This window comes from Oncorhynchus kisutch, linkage group LG28, assembly GCF_002021735.2.
Source record: "Oncorhynchus kisutch isolate 150728-3 linkage group LG28, Okis_V2, whole genome shotgun sequence".
Lineage (NCBI taxonomy): Eukaryota > Metazoa > Chordata > Actinopteri > Salmoniformes > Salmonidae > Oncorhynchus > Oncorhynchus kisutch.
The window spans coordinates 4,042,874-4,059,913 of NC_034201.2; the positions used below are offsets into that span (position 1 = coordinate 4,042,874).

The 17,040-nt window shown below is 42.2% G+C and overlaps 1 protein-coding gene across 9 annotated transcripts in view; it reads right to left on the minus strand.

Annotated features, from left to right (window-relative positions):
• Positions 1-1,907: 1,907 nt before the first annotated feature.
• Positions 1,908-17,040, minus strand: part of phldb1a (pleckstrin homology-like domain, family B, member 1a) — an 84,730-nt gene continuing 69,597 nt past the window's right edge. For 6 of the 9 annotated variants that reach the window (XM_020464648.2, XM_020464647.2, XM_031808122.1 and 3 more), the window contains 11 exons: positions 16,041-16,166; positions 15,716-15,874; positions 15,126-15,272; positions 14,784-14,906; positions 14,505-14,595; positions 10,624-10,771; positions 9,991-10,081; positions 9,525-9,671; positions 8,561-8,780; positions 4,831-4,916; positions 1,908-4,266 (listed from right to left, as the gene is read on the minus strand). In XM_020464648.2, the coding sequence (XP_020320237.1) occupies positions 4,126-4,266; positions 4,831-4,916; positions 8,561-8,780; positions 9,525-9,671; positions 9,991-10,081; positions 10,624-10,771; positions 14,505-14,595; positions 14,784-14,906; positions 15,126-15,272; positions 15,716-15,874; positions 16,041-16,166 (1,479 nt within the window). In that variant the 3' untranslated portion in view covers positions 1,908-4,125. The remainder of the gene's footprint in view (positions 4,267-4,830; positions 4,917-8,560; positions 8,781-9,524; positions 9,672-9,990; positions 10,082-10,623; positions 10,772-14,504; positions 14,596-14,783; positions 14,907-15,125; positions 15,273-15,715; positions 15,875-16,040; positions 16,167-17,040) is intronic. The other 3 variants (XM_020464653.2, XM_020464652.2, XM_031808123.1) reach the window with 2 other exon arrangements.

The window sequence follows — 17,040 nt, forward strand, 5'->3', positions numbered from 1 at the left end:
GGGCTTTGGTGACAAAACGGATGGAACTGTGATAGACTATCCTATCGGTATGCAAATGCTCCTCCTCCGCCATTCTCTTTTTGCTGATGCCATCATATGCTGACAGCTAGCGGTGAGACACAAACCTCTGTGTTTCTCACCGCTAGCTGTCTGTTTTTTTTTGCCCATCTTAATCTTATGAGATATGGCTTTTCCTTTGCAACTCCGCCTAGAAGGCCAGCATCCCGGAGTCGCCTCTTCACTGTTGACGTTGAGACTGGTGTTTTGCAGGTACTATTTAATGAAGCTGCCAGTTGAGGACTTGTGAGGCGTCTGTTTCTCAAACTAGACACTCTAAGGTATTTGTTCTCTTGCTTAGTTGTGCACCGGGGCCTCCCACTCCTCTTTCTATTCTGGTTAGAAAGAGTTTACACTGTTCTGTGAAGGGAGTAGTGCACAGCGTTAATACAAGATCTTCAGTTTCTTGGCAATTTCTCGCATGGAATAGCCTTCATTTCTCAGAACAAGAATAAACTGATGAGTTTCAGAAGAAAGTACTTTGTTTCTGGTCATTTTGAGCCTGTAATCGAACCCACAAATCCTGATGCTCCAGATACTCAACTCATCTAAAGAAGGACAGTTTTATTGCTTCTTTAATCAGAACAACAGTTTTTAGCTCTGCTAACATAAGGATTTTCTAATGATCAATTAGCCTTTTAAAATAATAAATTTGGATTAGCTAACACAATGTGTCCTTGGAACACAGGAGCGATGGTTGCTGATAATGGGCCTCTGTACGTCTATGTAGATATTCCATTAAAAAAAATATGCAGTTTCCAGCTACAATAGTTATTTACAACATTAACAATGTCTTCGCTGTATTTCTGATCAATTTGATGTTATTTTATTGAACAAAAAAATGTGCTTTTGAACAGTAGTGTATATAGTTAGTTAGATAGTTTTGTGGGAGCCCTCTGCCCAGACAAACTCAGACTGGTTGGGGGCTGTGCACAGGTGGCCCCGCGGGGGTCCTCCCTGACCCAGCCATTGACCCCTAGCCCACCCTCGTTAGCCTCAGGTCACTCCGCAGGACACTGTCTGTTGGCACTGGCATGCTGTCAGTCGACACCGGCCGGCTGACTGTCGACATTGGCTGGCCGTTGTTTGACAATAGCCATAGGGGGATCTCAGCCCCTGTTGAAAGAGGGTGCCAGCACAAAATCTATTATTTGGAAAGGCCAAGGACTGCAATAGCAGGAGTGGGAATGGGAGAATCCAATGCCCATTTTATTCAGACCATCCCATCACCCGCCCACCACTCATTCTGGTTAGTGCTGTGGCAATATTGAGGGAAAGCTGCTGAACGCTTTATGTGTGTGTGGGTGTGTGTTGTGCATATGCATGTATTTGAACTGTTCTTGTTGTATTACAAGGGATGAAACAAATAAAGTATAACATTGCAGGTAGAGAAAATCACTCTAATCCCATAGGTCCTGTGGAGGGAAGTGGGAGGGAGATAGATAGTTACATCCCACTGGACTTCTCTCTTCTCTCCTAGATGTATTGCATATGAATGATCTTCTTAAAATGCACCTTCACCTATAAATGCCATCCAGAATAGTTGTCATGTAAAAAAAAAATCAATGTTGAATATGTTTTTTATTAATATTATTTTTAAATAAATAAACCGTTAATTCACTGTTGTAGTTTCTTTTCATAAAAAAATACAAAAATGAAAGAAATGAGCTTTTCTTTGGAGAACTGCCTGGAATAAGCTATGTCTGCTTAAACAACAAGGCCTTGTATGGCATTCACATCCTCAAAGGTACAAAGTAACTATTGAACTTTGTTGTTTCTATTTGGTACACAATGATTTACTGTTCTAGCTGCCTGATTTGTCAGTGACAAAATTAAGATTACACAATTGGTAAATATGCATTTGCAAATTTTATTTAAAAGTGTTTATGTGGAGAAAGTGTCAACACTGTCAGTACCGCACTGTTCGCAGTGTAGAAGACTGGTTTTAAATGTTGGTGTGCTCGTGTTATGTTATTTTCCATATGAAAAGTCTTGAAAATAATATAAAAACTAATACAATTTTTCTGACAGTCTGTCAAACATACATAAAGCATACAATAGCTGGCACAAAGATTTAGAGTTCATCACAATGAGTGAAATCTAAATAATATGCCATTAATATGATGACTTCTAGTTAATCAAATATTAGACAAATTCAATAAAATAGGAATTATTTTCAGAGGCAATATAGTAGCACATACACTCTGTTAAAAACATTTGGCAAAAAAAGGGAAATGATCATTTACAAATTTTCATATTGTCTTTATAAAGTTCCCTTTATAGATCCAGAGACAGTCAGGTAGTATAAACTCTAATTTAGCTAGTCTGGCTAAAATTCTATAATATGAATACAGCGCTTTAGGGGCTCTATTCAATCTGTGTCACTGAAGCGTTAGAAATGTAAAAGTAATTTCAGACTGAGCCGCCATACGCAGTGTTTACCATGAATGTAGTCTCCGCTAAATGCAGGAACATTGCCTTTACATTGCAATCACCCTGTAATGTTGAACTTCTGCGATACAGATTGAATAGAGCCCTTAAACTGACTGTTATATGAAACAGAGTGAGTAAAAACACATCCCTTTATGTATCGTATGTAAAAACCTTTCTTCCTTTATGATCTTTACTGGTCTGAGACCCAGGGCTACCTCTGAAAAGCTACAGGTAACTGCCAAAATAAAGGAGACGCCAACATAAAGAGTCTTAATAGGGCGTTGAGTCACCACGAGCCGCCAGAACAGCTTTAATGCACCTTGGCATATATTCTACAAGTGTCTGGAACTCTATTGGAGGGATGCAACACCATTCTTCCGTGAGAAATTCCATCACTTGGTGTTTTGTTGATGGTGGTGGAAAACGCTGTCTCAGGCGCCGCTCCAGAATCTCCCATAAGTGTTCAATTGGGTTGAGATCTGGTGACTGAGATATATATACATTTACATTTTAGTCATTGAGCAGACGCTCTTATCCAGAGCGACTTACACACACACACACACACACCCTCTAAACCCCATATGCTTCTTTATCCCCCCCCCCCCCCACCACTTTTCTCCCCAATTTCATGGTATCCAATTGGTAGTTACAGTCTCTGCAACTCCCGTACGGACTCGGGAGAGGCGAAAGTCGAGAGCTGTGCATCCTCCAAAACACGACCCCGCCAAGTTGCACTGGATGCGCCCAGCCCACCACAGGAGTTGCTAGAGAGTGAAGGGACAAGGACATCCCGGCCAGCCCAACCCTCCCCTAACCCAGACAATGCTGAACCATGATGCTGGGTCATCCGGTCGCAGCCGGCTGCGACACAGCCTGGAATCGAACCAGGATCTGTAGTGACACAGCTAGTGCCTTAGACTGCTATGCCCCTCGGGAGGCAGTGCTCCTTTGAGAGCCCTCTTTCAAAGTCACTGAGATCTCCTATTCTAGCCAACATAGCCAAAATAATCAGCAACCAGGCATTTTTATACTGTACATGACCCTAAGCATGATGGGACGTTAATTGCTTAATTATCCCAAATTTTCTCAAGTGTTTCCTTTAATTTATGCAGTTACCTGTATATTGGATAACTTCGCATCCTATCCATGTGAGTTACAGAGGTCTATACGTCTGAAAGGTACAGGGGTGGCAGGTAGGCCTAGTGGTTGGAGCGTTGGACTAGTAACCGAAAGGCTGCAAGATCGAATCCCCGAGCTGACAAAGTAAAAATCTGTCGTTCTTCCCCTGAACAAGGCAGTTAACCCACTGTTCCTAGGCCGTCATTGAAAAAATAATTTGTTCTTATTAACTGACTTGCACAGTTAAATAAAGGCCAAATAAACAAGGACTCAAAGAACAGCAGTAGTGGAGTGCAGCACTGCAGACAGAAATCTGGGAGCAGCAAGCCCATGGTCTCTCGCTCTCCTGGGTCATGTTCATTAGGCAGCAAACGGAAGAAGAAGGACTGAAACAGAGGAACTACTAGGACTAACATTTTTGTTTTCTGTTGCAAATGGTTTAAAAATGTTTTTCCATTACATGCCCTAACAAACACAACCCTGTCGGAAGTTCTGTCACCCGGAGAGCTCAGTCCCTCAGGTCATGAACTGTGTGTATCCCTCCGCCCCGGTTACTATGACGTCCATCCAGATCCTCATGGCCTCTGGAGATGGGGCCACCATAAAGTAGAGCCGGTCGTGAGTCTTCACACAGAAGGTCAGCGACGGGTTGGGGCTCTGGAGAGAGAGAAAGGGAGAGGGAGAGGGGGAGGAAAATAAAATAAAGTATTATCAAGGGTGAAAAATACTTTGTGGAAAAGAATATATTGTGAACACTCACAGTCACTCTGTAAAAATAAATTGCACCATCAATTCAACTTTATTTGACAGTGTGTTAATTATCATAAAATTACTAAGAATATAATTGGTAACTTGTCTTTGAATATTAATACATTTTGTTGACAAATAAGTTAATTACTGCAGCTCTCTCTTTGTCGAGAGCTCTTACACACACTCTTCTGTGATTTGAAAATTCACACATATCTCCAGTAAATAACATCTAGTAAGAGCATTCTTTGCAAAAATTCTACATTCTTGTTAATGACCTTTAAAGTATTTATAATCAATTTCAAACCAAATATTAATATTGCAATAAAACAAAACAAAATCTGTACATTAACTAGTAAAAAAGTCATCATACATTCAAAATAAATTCAGAACTATCTCAGAAAGATGACTGAAGAATGTAATGACAATGTATTGAGTATTGAGCTGTAGCGGATAGAGTGAAGGGTTTTGTACCTTAGTGGCACTGCGCAGGTGATCGTAGTACACTTCCTCTATAGCCTGAAAGTAGATCAGTCCTTTCAGCTTGGACTCATGCTTATCTGAGAGAATAAGAGGGAGAATCACAGAATTTCATAGTCTTATACTGATGCAATAACAGGCCTTTCGGTTTCAGTATGAACTCAGACAAAATAACACTGAATTTAATTGTGTCAAGCTTTCTTGCTGCTTCAAGGAAAAAACAAACATAAGAAATCGTGAAATGAAGATATTGTAGCCGGCTACTTTGTGAATCTACCCTATTTTTCATTGTACTGTATTGAATTGAATTGGAATTCAACAAGAATTTCTAAATGTTCTGTTTTTGATTTTCCTACATACTCAATGGTCAAGTGCAGTCCAAAATATAAACTGCAAATGAATTAATAAATATACTTAAAATAAGTCTTAGGATGGATGTGGAACGGTCTAAAAATGCCCTTAATTAAGATAACTGAGTTTAATAGAGCCAAACTGATATTGGAGTTAATAATTCATTCTCCCTCCTGTGTGGCAAAATAAGGATTTTTATATACAGTACCAGTCAAAAGTTTACACACACTTACTTACACACTTATTTTGACTATTTTCTACATTGTAGAATAATAGTGAAGACATCAAAACTATGAAATAACATATATCGAATCATCTAGGAACCAAAAAAGTGTTAACCTCTTGAAGCTATTTTTATGTTTGGAAAAATAACGTTCCCAAAGTAAACGGCCAATTTCTCAGGACCAGATGCTAGAATATGCATATAATTGACAGATTAGGATAGAAAACACTCTAAAGACTCCAAAACTGTCAAAATATTGTCTGTGAGTATAACAGAACTGATATTGCAGGCAAAACCGCGAAAAAAATCAAACCAGGAAGTGACTTCTATTTTGAAAACTCCATGTTCCATAGCCTCCCATTGCTCCATTTGAAGGGATATCAACCAGATTCCTTTTCTTATTGCTTCCTCAAGGTGTCAACAGTCTTCAGACATAGTTTCAGGCTTTTATTTTGAAAAATGAGCCAGAAAGATAACATCGCGTCAGGTGGTCGCATGAGTTTTGCTCGTGCAACAGAGTTCGGACAGCCATTTTATTTCCCTCTCCTACTGAACAAGACCGTTGCGGTTGATATATTATCGATTATATATTTTAAAAACAACCTGAGGATTGATTATAAAAAACATTTGACATGTTTCTGTGGACATTACGGATATTATTTGGAATTTTCATCTGCTTGGTCGTGACCGCTCTTTCCTGTGGATTTCTGAACATAACGCGACAAACAAACGGAGGTATTTTGGATGTAAAAATAATCTTTATGGAACAAAATGAACATTTGTTGTGTAACTGGGAGTCTCGTGAGTGAAAACATCCGAAGATCATCAAAGGTAAACGATTAATTTGATTGCTTTTCTGATTTTCTTAACCAAGCTACCTGATGCTAAGTGTACTTAATGTTTTGTCATGCGATCGATAAACTTACACAAACGCTTGGATTGCTTTCGCTGTAAAGCATAATTTCAAAATCTGAGACGACAGGTGGATTAACAAAAGGCTAAACTGTGTTTTGCAATATTGCACTTGTGATTTCATGAATATCAATATTTTTAGTAATATTATTTGACTGTATATTATATTTTTAGACTAATATTATTTGACAGCGGTTGCTGATGACAATTGTCCTGCTTAAGGGATGGGTAGCGTCAAGAAGTTAAACAAATCAAAATATAATTTCATATAATCAAAGTAGCCACCCTTTGCCTTGGCGACCGCTTTGTACACTCTTGGCATTCTCTCAACCAGCTTCACCTGGAATACTTTTCCAACATTCTTGAAGGGGTTCCCACATATGCTGAGCACTTGTTGGCTGCGTTTCCTTCACTCTGCGGTCCAACTCATCCCAAACCATCTCAATTGGGTTGAGGCCAGGTGATTGTGGAGGCCAGGTCATTTGATGCAGCACTCCATCACTCTCCTTCTTGGTCAAATAGCCCTTACACAGCCTGGAGCTGTGTTGGGTCATTGTCCTGTTGAAAAACAAATGATAGTCCCACTAAGTGCAAACAAGATGGGATGGCGTATAGCTGCAAAATGCTGTGGTAGCCATGCTGGTTAAGTGTGCCTTGAATTCTAAATAAATCACTGACAGTGTCACCAGCAAAGCAACCCACACCATCACACCTCCTCCTCCATGCTTCCAGGTTGGAATAACACATGCGGAGATAATCCATTTACCTACTCTGCCTCTCACAAAGACACAGAGGTTGGAACCAAAAATCTCAAATTTGGACTCAGATTTCTACTGGTCTAATGTCCATTGCTCGTGTTTCTTGGTCCAAGCAAGTCTCCTCTTCTCATTGGTGCCCTTGAGTAGTTGCTACTTTGCAGCAAGTCGACCATGAAGGCCTGATTCACACAGTCTCCTCTGAACAGTTCATGTTGAGATGTGTCTGTTACTTGAACTCTGTGAAGCATTTATTTGGGCTGCAATTTCTGAGGCTGGTAACTCTAATGAACTTATCCTCTGCAGCAGAGGATAAGGGTCTTCCTTTCCTGTGGCAGTCCTCATGAGAGACAGTTTCTTCATAGTGCTTGATGGTTTTTGCGACTGCACTTGAAGAAACTTTCAAAGTTCTTGAAAATTTCAGGATTAACTGACCTTCATGTCTTAAAGTAATGATGGACTGTTTGCTTATTTGAGCTGTTCTTGCCACAATATGGACTTGGTCTTTTACCAAAAAGGGCTATCTTCTGTGAACCACCCCTGCCTTGTCACAACACACCTCATTGGCTCAAATGCATTAAGAATTAAAGAAATTCCACAAATTAACTTTTAACAAGGCACACCTCATGTAGCTGGTTGAGATAATTCTAAAAGTGTGCAAAGCTGTCCTCAATGCAAAGGGTGGCTACTTTGAAGAATCTCAAATATAAACTGTATATATTTGTTTTAAACTTTTTTGGTTAATACATGATTCCATGTGTGTTATTTCATAATATTGATGCTTTCACTATTATTCTACAATGTAGAAAATAGTAAAAATAAAGAAAAACCCTTGAATTAGTAGGTGTGTCCAAACTTTTGACTGGGACTGTGTGTATATATATATATATATATATATATATATATACATTTATTTATCCATATTCAGCCAGCGAGGCGCTTTAGTGTACATGGAAAACAAAGAAAGCAGACCAATAGCTGACAACAATTAAAAAGCAAATCCTTTGAAACTCATCCCACTTTCTCTCTTTCACCATCTTGCCTTTTTTGATTAGCCAAATCTGCTTCGTAATGAGATAAATGTTTTTGAAGATGTTGTGAGTTTGGTTCTGTTAGTCACGACCAAGCCAGCCAGGAGCTAGCCTAGCCTCTTTGCCTCCCTTATAAACGCACAGCACCAGAAAGTATTGCAGCTTATTTCATCACCATCACCATCATCATTGTCAGGAGTGAGGGGGTGAAAAGGCTAGGCGGAAGTGATCCGAGAGAGGGAGAAAGAGAGAGGAGTGGAGATTCGGAGAATAGGGCAGAAGTGGGCAAACCACACCATAGGGAATAGGGTGCCATATCTTATCTTCGGGGCTACATAACAGAAATCTGTCATTAACCCACTAATAGAGTGGTTAGGCCATTGCCTCTTTCCTATGTGGTTCATAGAAATAAATGTTGTGATTACTAATTAAGGAATGGCTTCCTTCCTCACCAGCATAGTAGGAGAAGTTCCTCTTGAGGCGGTCGAAGACAAACCAGCGTTTCTTCCACGACTTGATCTTGCCACCCATCTTGACCAGGTGTCCCTTGCACATCTTCTCTGAGAGGATGACGTAGGGACAGGTGTCTACGTTGTGACCCGATGACTCCACGTGCGAACGCAAGTCAAACTCCTCCTTCCTGATGGGTAGGTAGCGTGTCATGGGGCGGGCCTGGGAAGAGGACAGACAGGGAGGTGAAGAACATTACTTTATTATCATAGAGACACTTACATGTGTCTGTTTCCTTAATCCAACCCCCCCCCAGACACACTAACACACACCCCACAAAAAGGCTTCACCATAAAATTAGAATGACTAGTATGGATATCCCGTTCAAATAAATGGTTTGTGATGGGTGGACCGACGGCCATGTTGAGTGTGCCCATGAGTATTCTATTTCAACTGTAGTGGTCTGAGGCTCGGCTATGTCCCTTTTAGTAATTCTATTTTTATGTCTATCACCGTGTGAATGAAAGTTCCATCCATATACTGCACAAGCTGAGGCAGCAGTGTAGTGGGGAGACTTAATATGTATGATAATATAAGTATTACTTAACTAGGCACACCAGGTGCATCTTCATCTTCCCAGAGGATGTTTGTTTAGTTTCATTGTTCATTGCAGAAAATATAGACAATTAAACCCAATCAACTAAAAGCACTCGTGATATATATCATACTTTAGCGTGAACCCTCTCTCTTGCACTCTCTCCCTTCTCTCCCTCTGTCTTTCTCTCGCTCTTCTTCCTTCAAACTCTCCATTCCCCTCCCTCTCTTTTTGTTTTCTCTCTTCACTCACTGTTTGATCTTCCCACCCTCACTCCCCATTTCTTGTCTTTCCTTCTCTCCACCCCCCTCTTTCTCCATCCTCCCTCCCCTCCATCCTGTCCTCCTCTCCTGCTGCGTTGTTACACTAACCTGAGAGAAGTGCTTCTCTCTCATCTTCACCTCCTCCTCCACCAGTCTCTGCCTGTGGGTCGTCTCGTCCTGCAACCTCCTCTCGGCCTCCTCGCGCCTCCTCCGCTCCTCCTCCAACATCTGCCTCCGCGCCTGCACCTCCCTCTCCTGGGGACGGGCGGGAGGAAAAGAGAGGAGAACAGATGGAGAGAAGAATGGAGGAAGGGAGAGTGGAGTAATAGAGATGAGAGAGACAGGAAGTATAGACATGTTAGTAGAGTGCAGGATGTAAACAATAACAAGGTGAATGGTAGGGTCAGGGGAAATAAGGGTTAATGATTGAGAGTGAGACACATAGAAGAGAATAAGGGTGTTGAGACAACTAAAATTCAGTTGCACTGTAGTAGAAGGAATCTCCATTTGCCATAATTATCTGTAGGTTATGTGCTCCATTGGTGTTGGTGGGAGACATGTTGTTTGTACACACTCTGCTCTCCACCAGCCTGGCTTTCTCCTGCTGAGCCTCCTTCAACATCTTCTCCATCTCCTCGATCCTCAGGGCCTCAAGCCCACTGCCACTACATGGAGAAAGAGAGATGTTATGTTACTACTACACAGGGAGTGGGGGGGGGGGGTGAATCTCAAATTAGATGTTTACTACAGTACTGCACTGGGAATGAGAAGTAAATAAAAACATGACTCCAAATCCAACATTCTACAAACAACAAAGCTCTAAAGCAGAACCAGTTACCAGAGTAGCACTCCTCTGTGGATAACTTTCAAGAAGCTTTTGTACAACACTATGGAACTGCTATTATATCTGCCTCAGTTATATATGAAACAGTTTCTACTGTAGTATCTTCCCCGGGGGAACTCCATAAACAACTCAAACAGGTGAGGTTCTCCTTGCCTACCGCTTGAGTGGGTTGGCATAGCAACAAGCTAGAGTGAAACTTGTTGTCAAGGGAACAGACGTGTAACAAAACATGTTGTCAGGGGAACAAAAGTGAACACAGTGACCCCTCATCGTCAGGGACACAGAGAGGGCAGATTTGAGTGTTCCCATGGAAACAGACTGAGTTGCCGTGGTATCCCCGTCTCTCCCCTTCTCTTCTCTCACCTTTCTGGAGAACAGGCAGAGTTGTTGCCGGTGGAGACGGAGGTCTCGACGCTGTCAGAGCTCTCCAGGCTGAGGGTGTCGTACTGCGGGTCCCCTGAGGGGGGTGTCTGGTGGTGCAGGATGGAGTGGTGGACCATGGGAGAAGGGCCTGTGGGAGGAGGTGAAAACAGGACAGTGAAATGGTTATCTAATGTCTGCAGCGCAAGCACCACCCAGTGGAACTGAGATGTCATAGCAGGCCATTGTTTAGACCTGACTGAGGCCAGGATATTTGTAAAAATGTCAACAGTGAAGAGGCTACTCTAGGATGCTGGCCTTCAAGGCAGAGTTCCTCTGTCCAGTGTTTGTGTTATTTTGCCCATCTTAATAATTTTTTTTTATTGGCCAGTCTCTTTGCAACTCTGCCTAGAAGGCCAGCATCCTGGAGTCGCCTCTTCACTGTTGACGTTGAGACTGTTGTTTTGCGGGAACTATTTAATGAAGCTGCCAGTTGAGGACTTGTGAGGTGTCTGTTTCTCAAAATAGACACTATAATGTACTTGTCCTCTTGCTCAGTTATGCACCGGGGCCTCCCACTCCTCTTTCTATTCTGATTAGAGAGAGTTTGCGCTGTTCTGTGAAGGGAGTAGTACACAGCATTGTACAAGATCTTCAGTTTCTTGGCAATTTCTCACTTATTTCTGGCCATTTTGAGCCTGTAATCGAACCCACAAATGCTGATGCTCCAGATACTCAACTAATCTAAAGAAGGACAGTTTTATTGATTCTTTAATCAGAACAATAGTTTTCAGCTGTGCTAACATAATTCCAAAAGGGTTTTCTAATGATCAATTACCCTTTTAAAATGATAAACTTGAAGTAGCTAACACAACATGCCATTGTAACACAGGAGTGATGGATGCTGATAATGGGCCTCTGTACGCCTATGTAGATATTCCATAACAAATCAGCCGTTTCCAGCTACAGTAGTTATTTACAACATTAACAATGTCTACACTGTATTTCTGATCAATTTGATGTTATTTTAATGGACAAAAATTTGCTCTTCTTTCAAAAACAAGGACATTTCTAAGTGAACACAAACTTTTGAACGGTAGTGTATATAAAATAATAAAAATGTAAATAATATATAATAGTAAAAACATTACATTTCACAACACATAAGTGTGTGCCCTCAGACCACTACTCGATTACCACAAATCTACAACACAAAATCCATGTGGACGTGTTTGTATAATGCATATGTTATCGTGTGTGCATGCGTGTGTCTGTGACTGTCTCTTCACAGTCCCCGTTAATCCATAAGGTATATTTTTACTTGTTTTTTTTCAATCTTATTCTACTGCTTACATCAATTACTTGATGTGGAATAGAGTTCCATGTAGTCTTGGCTCTATGTAGTACTGTGTACCTCCCATAGTCTGTTCTGGACTTGGGGACTGTGAATAGACCTTTGGTGGCATGTCTTGTGGGGTATGCATGGGTGTCTGAGCTGTGTGCTAGTGGTTTAAACAGACAGCTTGGTGCATTCAACATGTCAATATTTCTCACAGACACAAGTAGTGATGAAGTCAATCTCTCCTCTACTTTGAGCCAGGAGAGATTGACAATTGTAATTTTCCTAAATCCCTCTTTGTGGCACCTGGCCCCATGACTGGACAGTAGTCCAGGTGCGACAAAACTACGGTGTGTAGGACCTGCCTTGTTGATAGCATTGTTAAGAAGGCAGAGCAGTCCTTTATTATGGACAAACTTCTCCACATCTTGGCTACAGTTGCATCAATATGTTTTGACGATGACAATGTACAATCCAGGGTTACACTCAACTTGCAAAATTTCCACATTATTAATTACAAGTTTTAGTTGAGGTTTAGGGTGAATTCTGTGTTATAGGCTCGAATACAAAAAAAACATACATTTTTCTCTAGAGCATAGGGGCCACGAGGAAGAAAATACCCACTACCTGTTGGACTGTCTACAACTGGGGAAGGTTCAGAGTTAGGTGGGAAGGACTCTGTAAAACCACAATGTAAGAACAATTTAAGTGAATAACAACAGCACCCTTTTAAGTGCAGCATTCTACTATATATGAGGCATTTCATCTGGTTTCATTTATTTTACTTAAACTTTATTTCAACAGGGAGTCATATTGAGACCCAGGTCTCTTACAAATGAATCCTTCTGTATACATGCAATTCATCAAACAATTTCCCAACAGTTTCCCCCTACAGTTGATCTTTTCTCCAACAACATCATAGTTTTGGTTCTAGTCTCAGAGGTACGGTAACGTCCATGGTCTTTTGACTATGAGGGAATTATACTGTAGAAGTGAGAGAAGCAGTGATGTGTACTAGTAAACTCAACAAAAAAAGAAACGTCCTCTCACTGTCAACTGCGTTTATTTTCAGCAAACGTAACATGTGTAAATATTTGTATGAACATAACAAGATTCAACAACTGAGACATAAACTGAACAAGTTCCACAGACACGTGACTAACAGAAATTGAATAATGTGTCCCTGTACAAAGGGAGGTCAAAATCAAAAGTAAGTCAGTATCTGGTGTGGCCACCAGCTGCATTAAGTACTGCAGTGCATCTCCTCCTCATGGACTGCATCAGATTTGCCACGTCTTGCTGTGAGATGTTACCCCACTTTTCCACCAAGGCACCTGCAAGTTCTAGGACATTTCTGGGGGGAATGGCCCTAGCCCTCAACCTCCGATCTAACAGGTCCCAGACGTGCTCAATGGGATTGAGATCCGGGCTCTTCGCTGGCCATGGCTGAACACTGACATTCCTGTCTTGCGGGAAATCACGCACAGAACGAGCAGTATGGCTGGTGGCATTGTCATGCTGGAGGGTCATGTCAGGATGAGCCTGCAGGAAGGGTACCACATGAGGGAGAAGGATGTATTCCCTGTAACGCACAACGTTGAGATTGCCTGCAATGACAACAAGCTCAGTCCGATGATGCTGTGACACACCGCCCCAGACCATGACGGACCCTCCACCTCCAAATCGATCCCGCTCCAGAGTACAGGCCTCGGTGTAACGCTCATTCCTTTAACGATAAACGGGATTCCAACCATCACCCCTGGTGAGACAAAACCGTGACTCGTCAGTGAAGAGCACTTTTTGCCAGTCCTGTCTGGTCCAGCAACGGTGGGTTTGTGCCCATAAGCAACATTGCTGCCGGTGATGTCTGGTGAGGACCTGCCTTACAACAGGCCTACAGCCCTCAGTCCAGCCTCTCTCAACCTATTGCGGACAGTCTGAGCACTGATGGAGGGATTGTGCGTTCCTGATGTAACCCGGCAGTTGTTGCCATCCTGTACCTGTCCCGCAGATCTGATGTTCAGACATACCGATCTTGTGCAGGTATTGTTACACGTGGTCTGCCACTGCGAGGACGATCAGCTGTCCGTCCTTTCTCCCTGTAGCACTGTCTTAGGCGTCTCACAGTACGGACATTGCAATTTATTAGCCTGGCCACATCTGCAGTCCTCATGTCTCCTTGCAGCATGCCTAAGGTACGTTCACGCAAATGAGCAGGAACCCTGGGCATCTTTCTTTTGGTGTTTTTCAGAGTCAGTAGAAAGGCCTCTTTAGTGTCCTAAGTTTTCACAACTGTGACCTTAATTGCCTACCGTCTGTAAGCTGTTAGTGTCTTAACGACCGTTCCACAGGTGCATGTTCATTAATTGTTTATGGTTCATTGAACAAGCATGGGAAACAGTGTTTAAACCCTTTACAATAAAGATCTTTGAAGTTATTTAGATTTTACGAATTATCTTTGAAAGACAGGTCCTGAAAAAGGGATGTTAATTTTTTTGCTGAGTTTAGATGGAACCAGACAGGGGAAAGGGAGGGGCTCTGTTACCTTTGCTCTGCAGTGACAGCTGTCTCCTGGTGTCCATCACCATGTCTGGAGGGCCTGATGCCGACAGCTCCCTGGACACCAGCTGGAGACCCTGGGAGGGGACAGAGAGAGTTGGGAGTTATGAAGAGGTATTACATATACATGTAGAATATAATAGAGAATATCAGAATATAATATGGAATAGAATATAATAAAAGAGAAGGGAAGAGCATAGAGTAGAATAAAATAGTTCCTACCACCATGATCTATGGGTAGAGGATGTATAAGAGAGTCCCTTACCTTGATGGGTGTGCTTCGGCCCAGTGTAACCCCATTGGACTGTGGAGGGCTGGCAGTACCATTGACACTACTAGAGCGTGATGCTGTCTGACCTACATCACCATCTGGTTTTGACCGGTACACCTGAAGACAAGACCAGAGGAGTCAAACAAGTCAGTCAGACAGGTGACCAGAAGAGGTCTCCATGACACAACCGGAGACCAAGATGACTGATGTCAACAATCACCAACACTGGCCAGCAACCCAACCCTGATCAAAATGCCAAACATAATATCAGGAAATGAAATAAAGAATAGAACAAATAGCGTAGTAGATTAAAGCAAAGAGAGGCGAGAGGTTTACCTGGCTAGGTCTGCGTGAGGAGTGAGACTTAGCAGGGAGAGGGGGAGGGCATGACTGGTGGTGGGGCTCCCCTGCTGACATTATGTCCTGGTACCAGCGCTCTAAGTTAAGGGCCGGGGTGTGAGGTCTAATCCACTCAGGCTGGCTCTGAGGGGGGTGGTGGTGCAGAGAGTCCAGGCAGAGGAGAGCAAAGAAGGAGAGCAATAGAGACAGGATGAGAAGCATAAAAGAGGTAGGAGGCAGGAGAAATAAGAAGTAATAGAACGGAAATTCCTTGATATGAGTAATATAAAGTTGATGGCGAATACTTTCTTTTACCCAGACAGTAATAGAAACCATTCATAACATAGTGAATAAAGTAAAGTAATTTCAGAACATTCTATGCGCAGAAAGGTTGGTCCATTCACCAAAAACTAAATTCTAACCACACTATATGAAAAAGGAGAAAGCTCAGCTTATCTATACCAAATCCCAAGATAACTTCATCCACAATACATTTTATTCCATATCTCCATAAACCATATAAATGTGGTCTACGTGTGACAGTCTGAAAGGTAAGAGGGGTTTAAAGCCAGGAGGGAGGCACACACCTCAACTGAGATAGTGGGGGAGGTGTCACATGGAGTTGTGTGGCAGGAGAAGGCAGCGTCAGCGAGCGCAAGCTGGAATGACTGGATAGAAAGTGCGGGGGAGGGGCCAAGTTTCTGCATCCCCAACATCTGGCTTAACTGGCTAACTGTGACGTATTCCTTTACAAAGATAATCAACACACATATGCGCACAGACACAAACACAAGGCAAAGGTTGTAGATATTGGGAGAGAGCAGAGAGAGGTAGGAATGTTAACCAAGGGTATATGTCCAAGAAAGCCAACAGAAACAGAGGGAATAATAGAAAGTAGGTGGTATATTCTACCTCGCCGGGCAGAGCTGCTGCAGCAACAGTGAGAGAGAGGCAGTGAGGAGCAGGGGAGGTAGAGTAGGTCGGGAGAGGACCACCGCTCCCATACATCTTATAGACATCAGCGAGCCTGAGGTACTCCTGCATCAACACCAGCACCCACAACACAAGCACACACAAGTTGAAATAAGGGATATATTGTATACCTAAAGACAAAATACCCTTACATTCCCATACATTTTTTTTTTACATTTTAGTTATTTAGCAGACGCTCATACCCAGAGCTACTAATAGTAGGGAATGCATACATGTTTGTACTTTTCCGTACATACACCCCCCCCCTCCCCCCCACACACACACACACACTTTTCTATTGCTATCCTTGTGGGGACCAAATAATTGATTCCCCCCTATTTCCCTAACCCATAACCCTGAATCTAACCTTAACCTTTAACCTAACCATAACCCAAACCTTAATTCTAACCCTAACCCTAATTGTAACCCTAACCCCTAAGCCTAAAATTGCATTTTTCCTTGTGGGACTGGCAAAATGTCCACCCCGAATGAATATCCCTTGTTTTACTATCCTTGTGAGGACTTCTGGTACCCACAAGGATAGTTAAACAAACACACACACACACACACACACACACAGAGATTCAGAGATTCCCACACACATGCACGAGTTCCTAAAATTAATTTTGTATTTGATCATTATCACACAAAAAATAACTCACCTCAAACTACAGTACAGGTACTCATCACAAAGGGTAAAGGTAAACCAGCCAAGCCACAAAAAACAGACACTTGGTCCAAACACACTGGATCCAACGTCACAAATTGAGACAACCCCAACACAAACGATACAAATGTAGATGCAGAAACATTCAGGCACAGGCCACCTTGTCATAAGATACACCTACAGACTAATACAAACAAGGGATTATTTTTCAAGCTTCTCAAAAACACATATTGGGGCGGCGGGTAGCCTAGTGGTTAGAGCGTTGGACTAGTA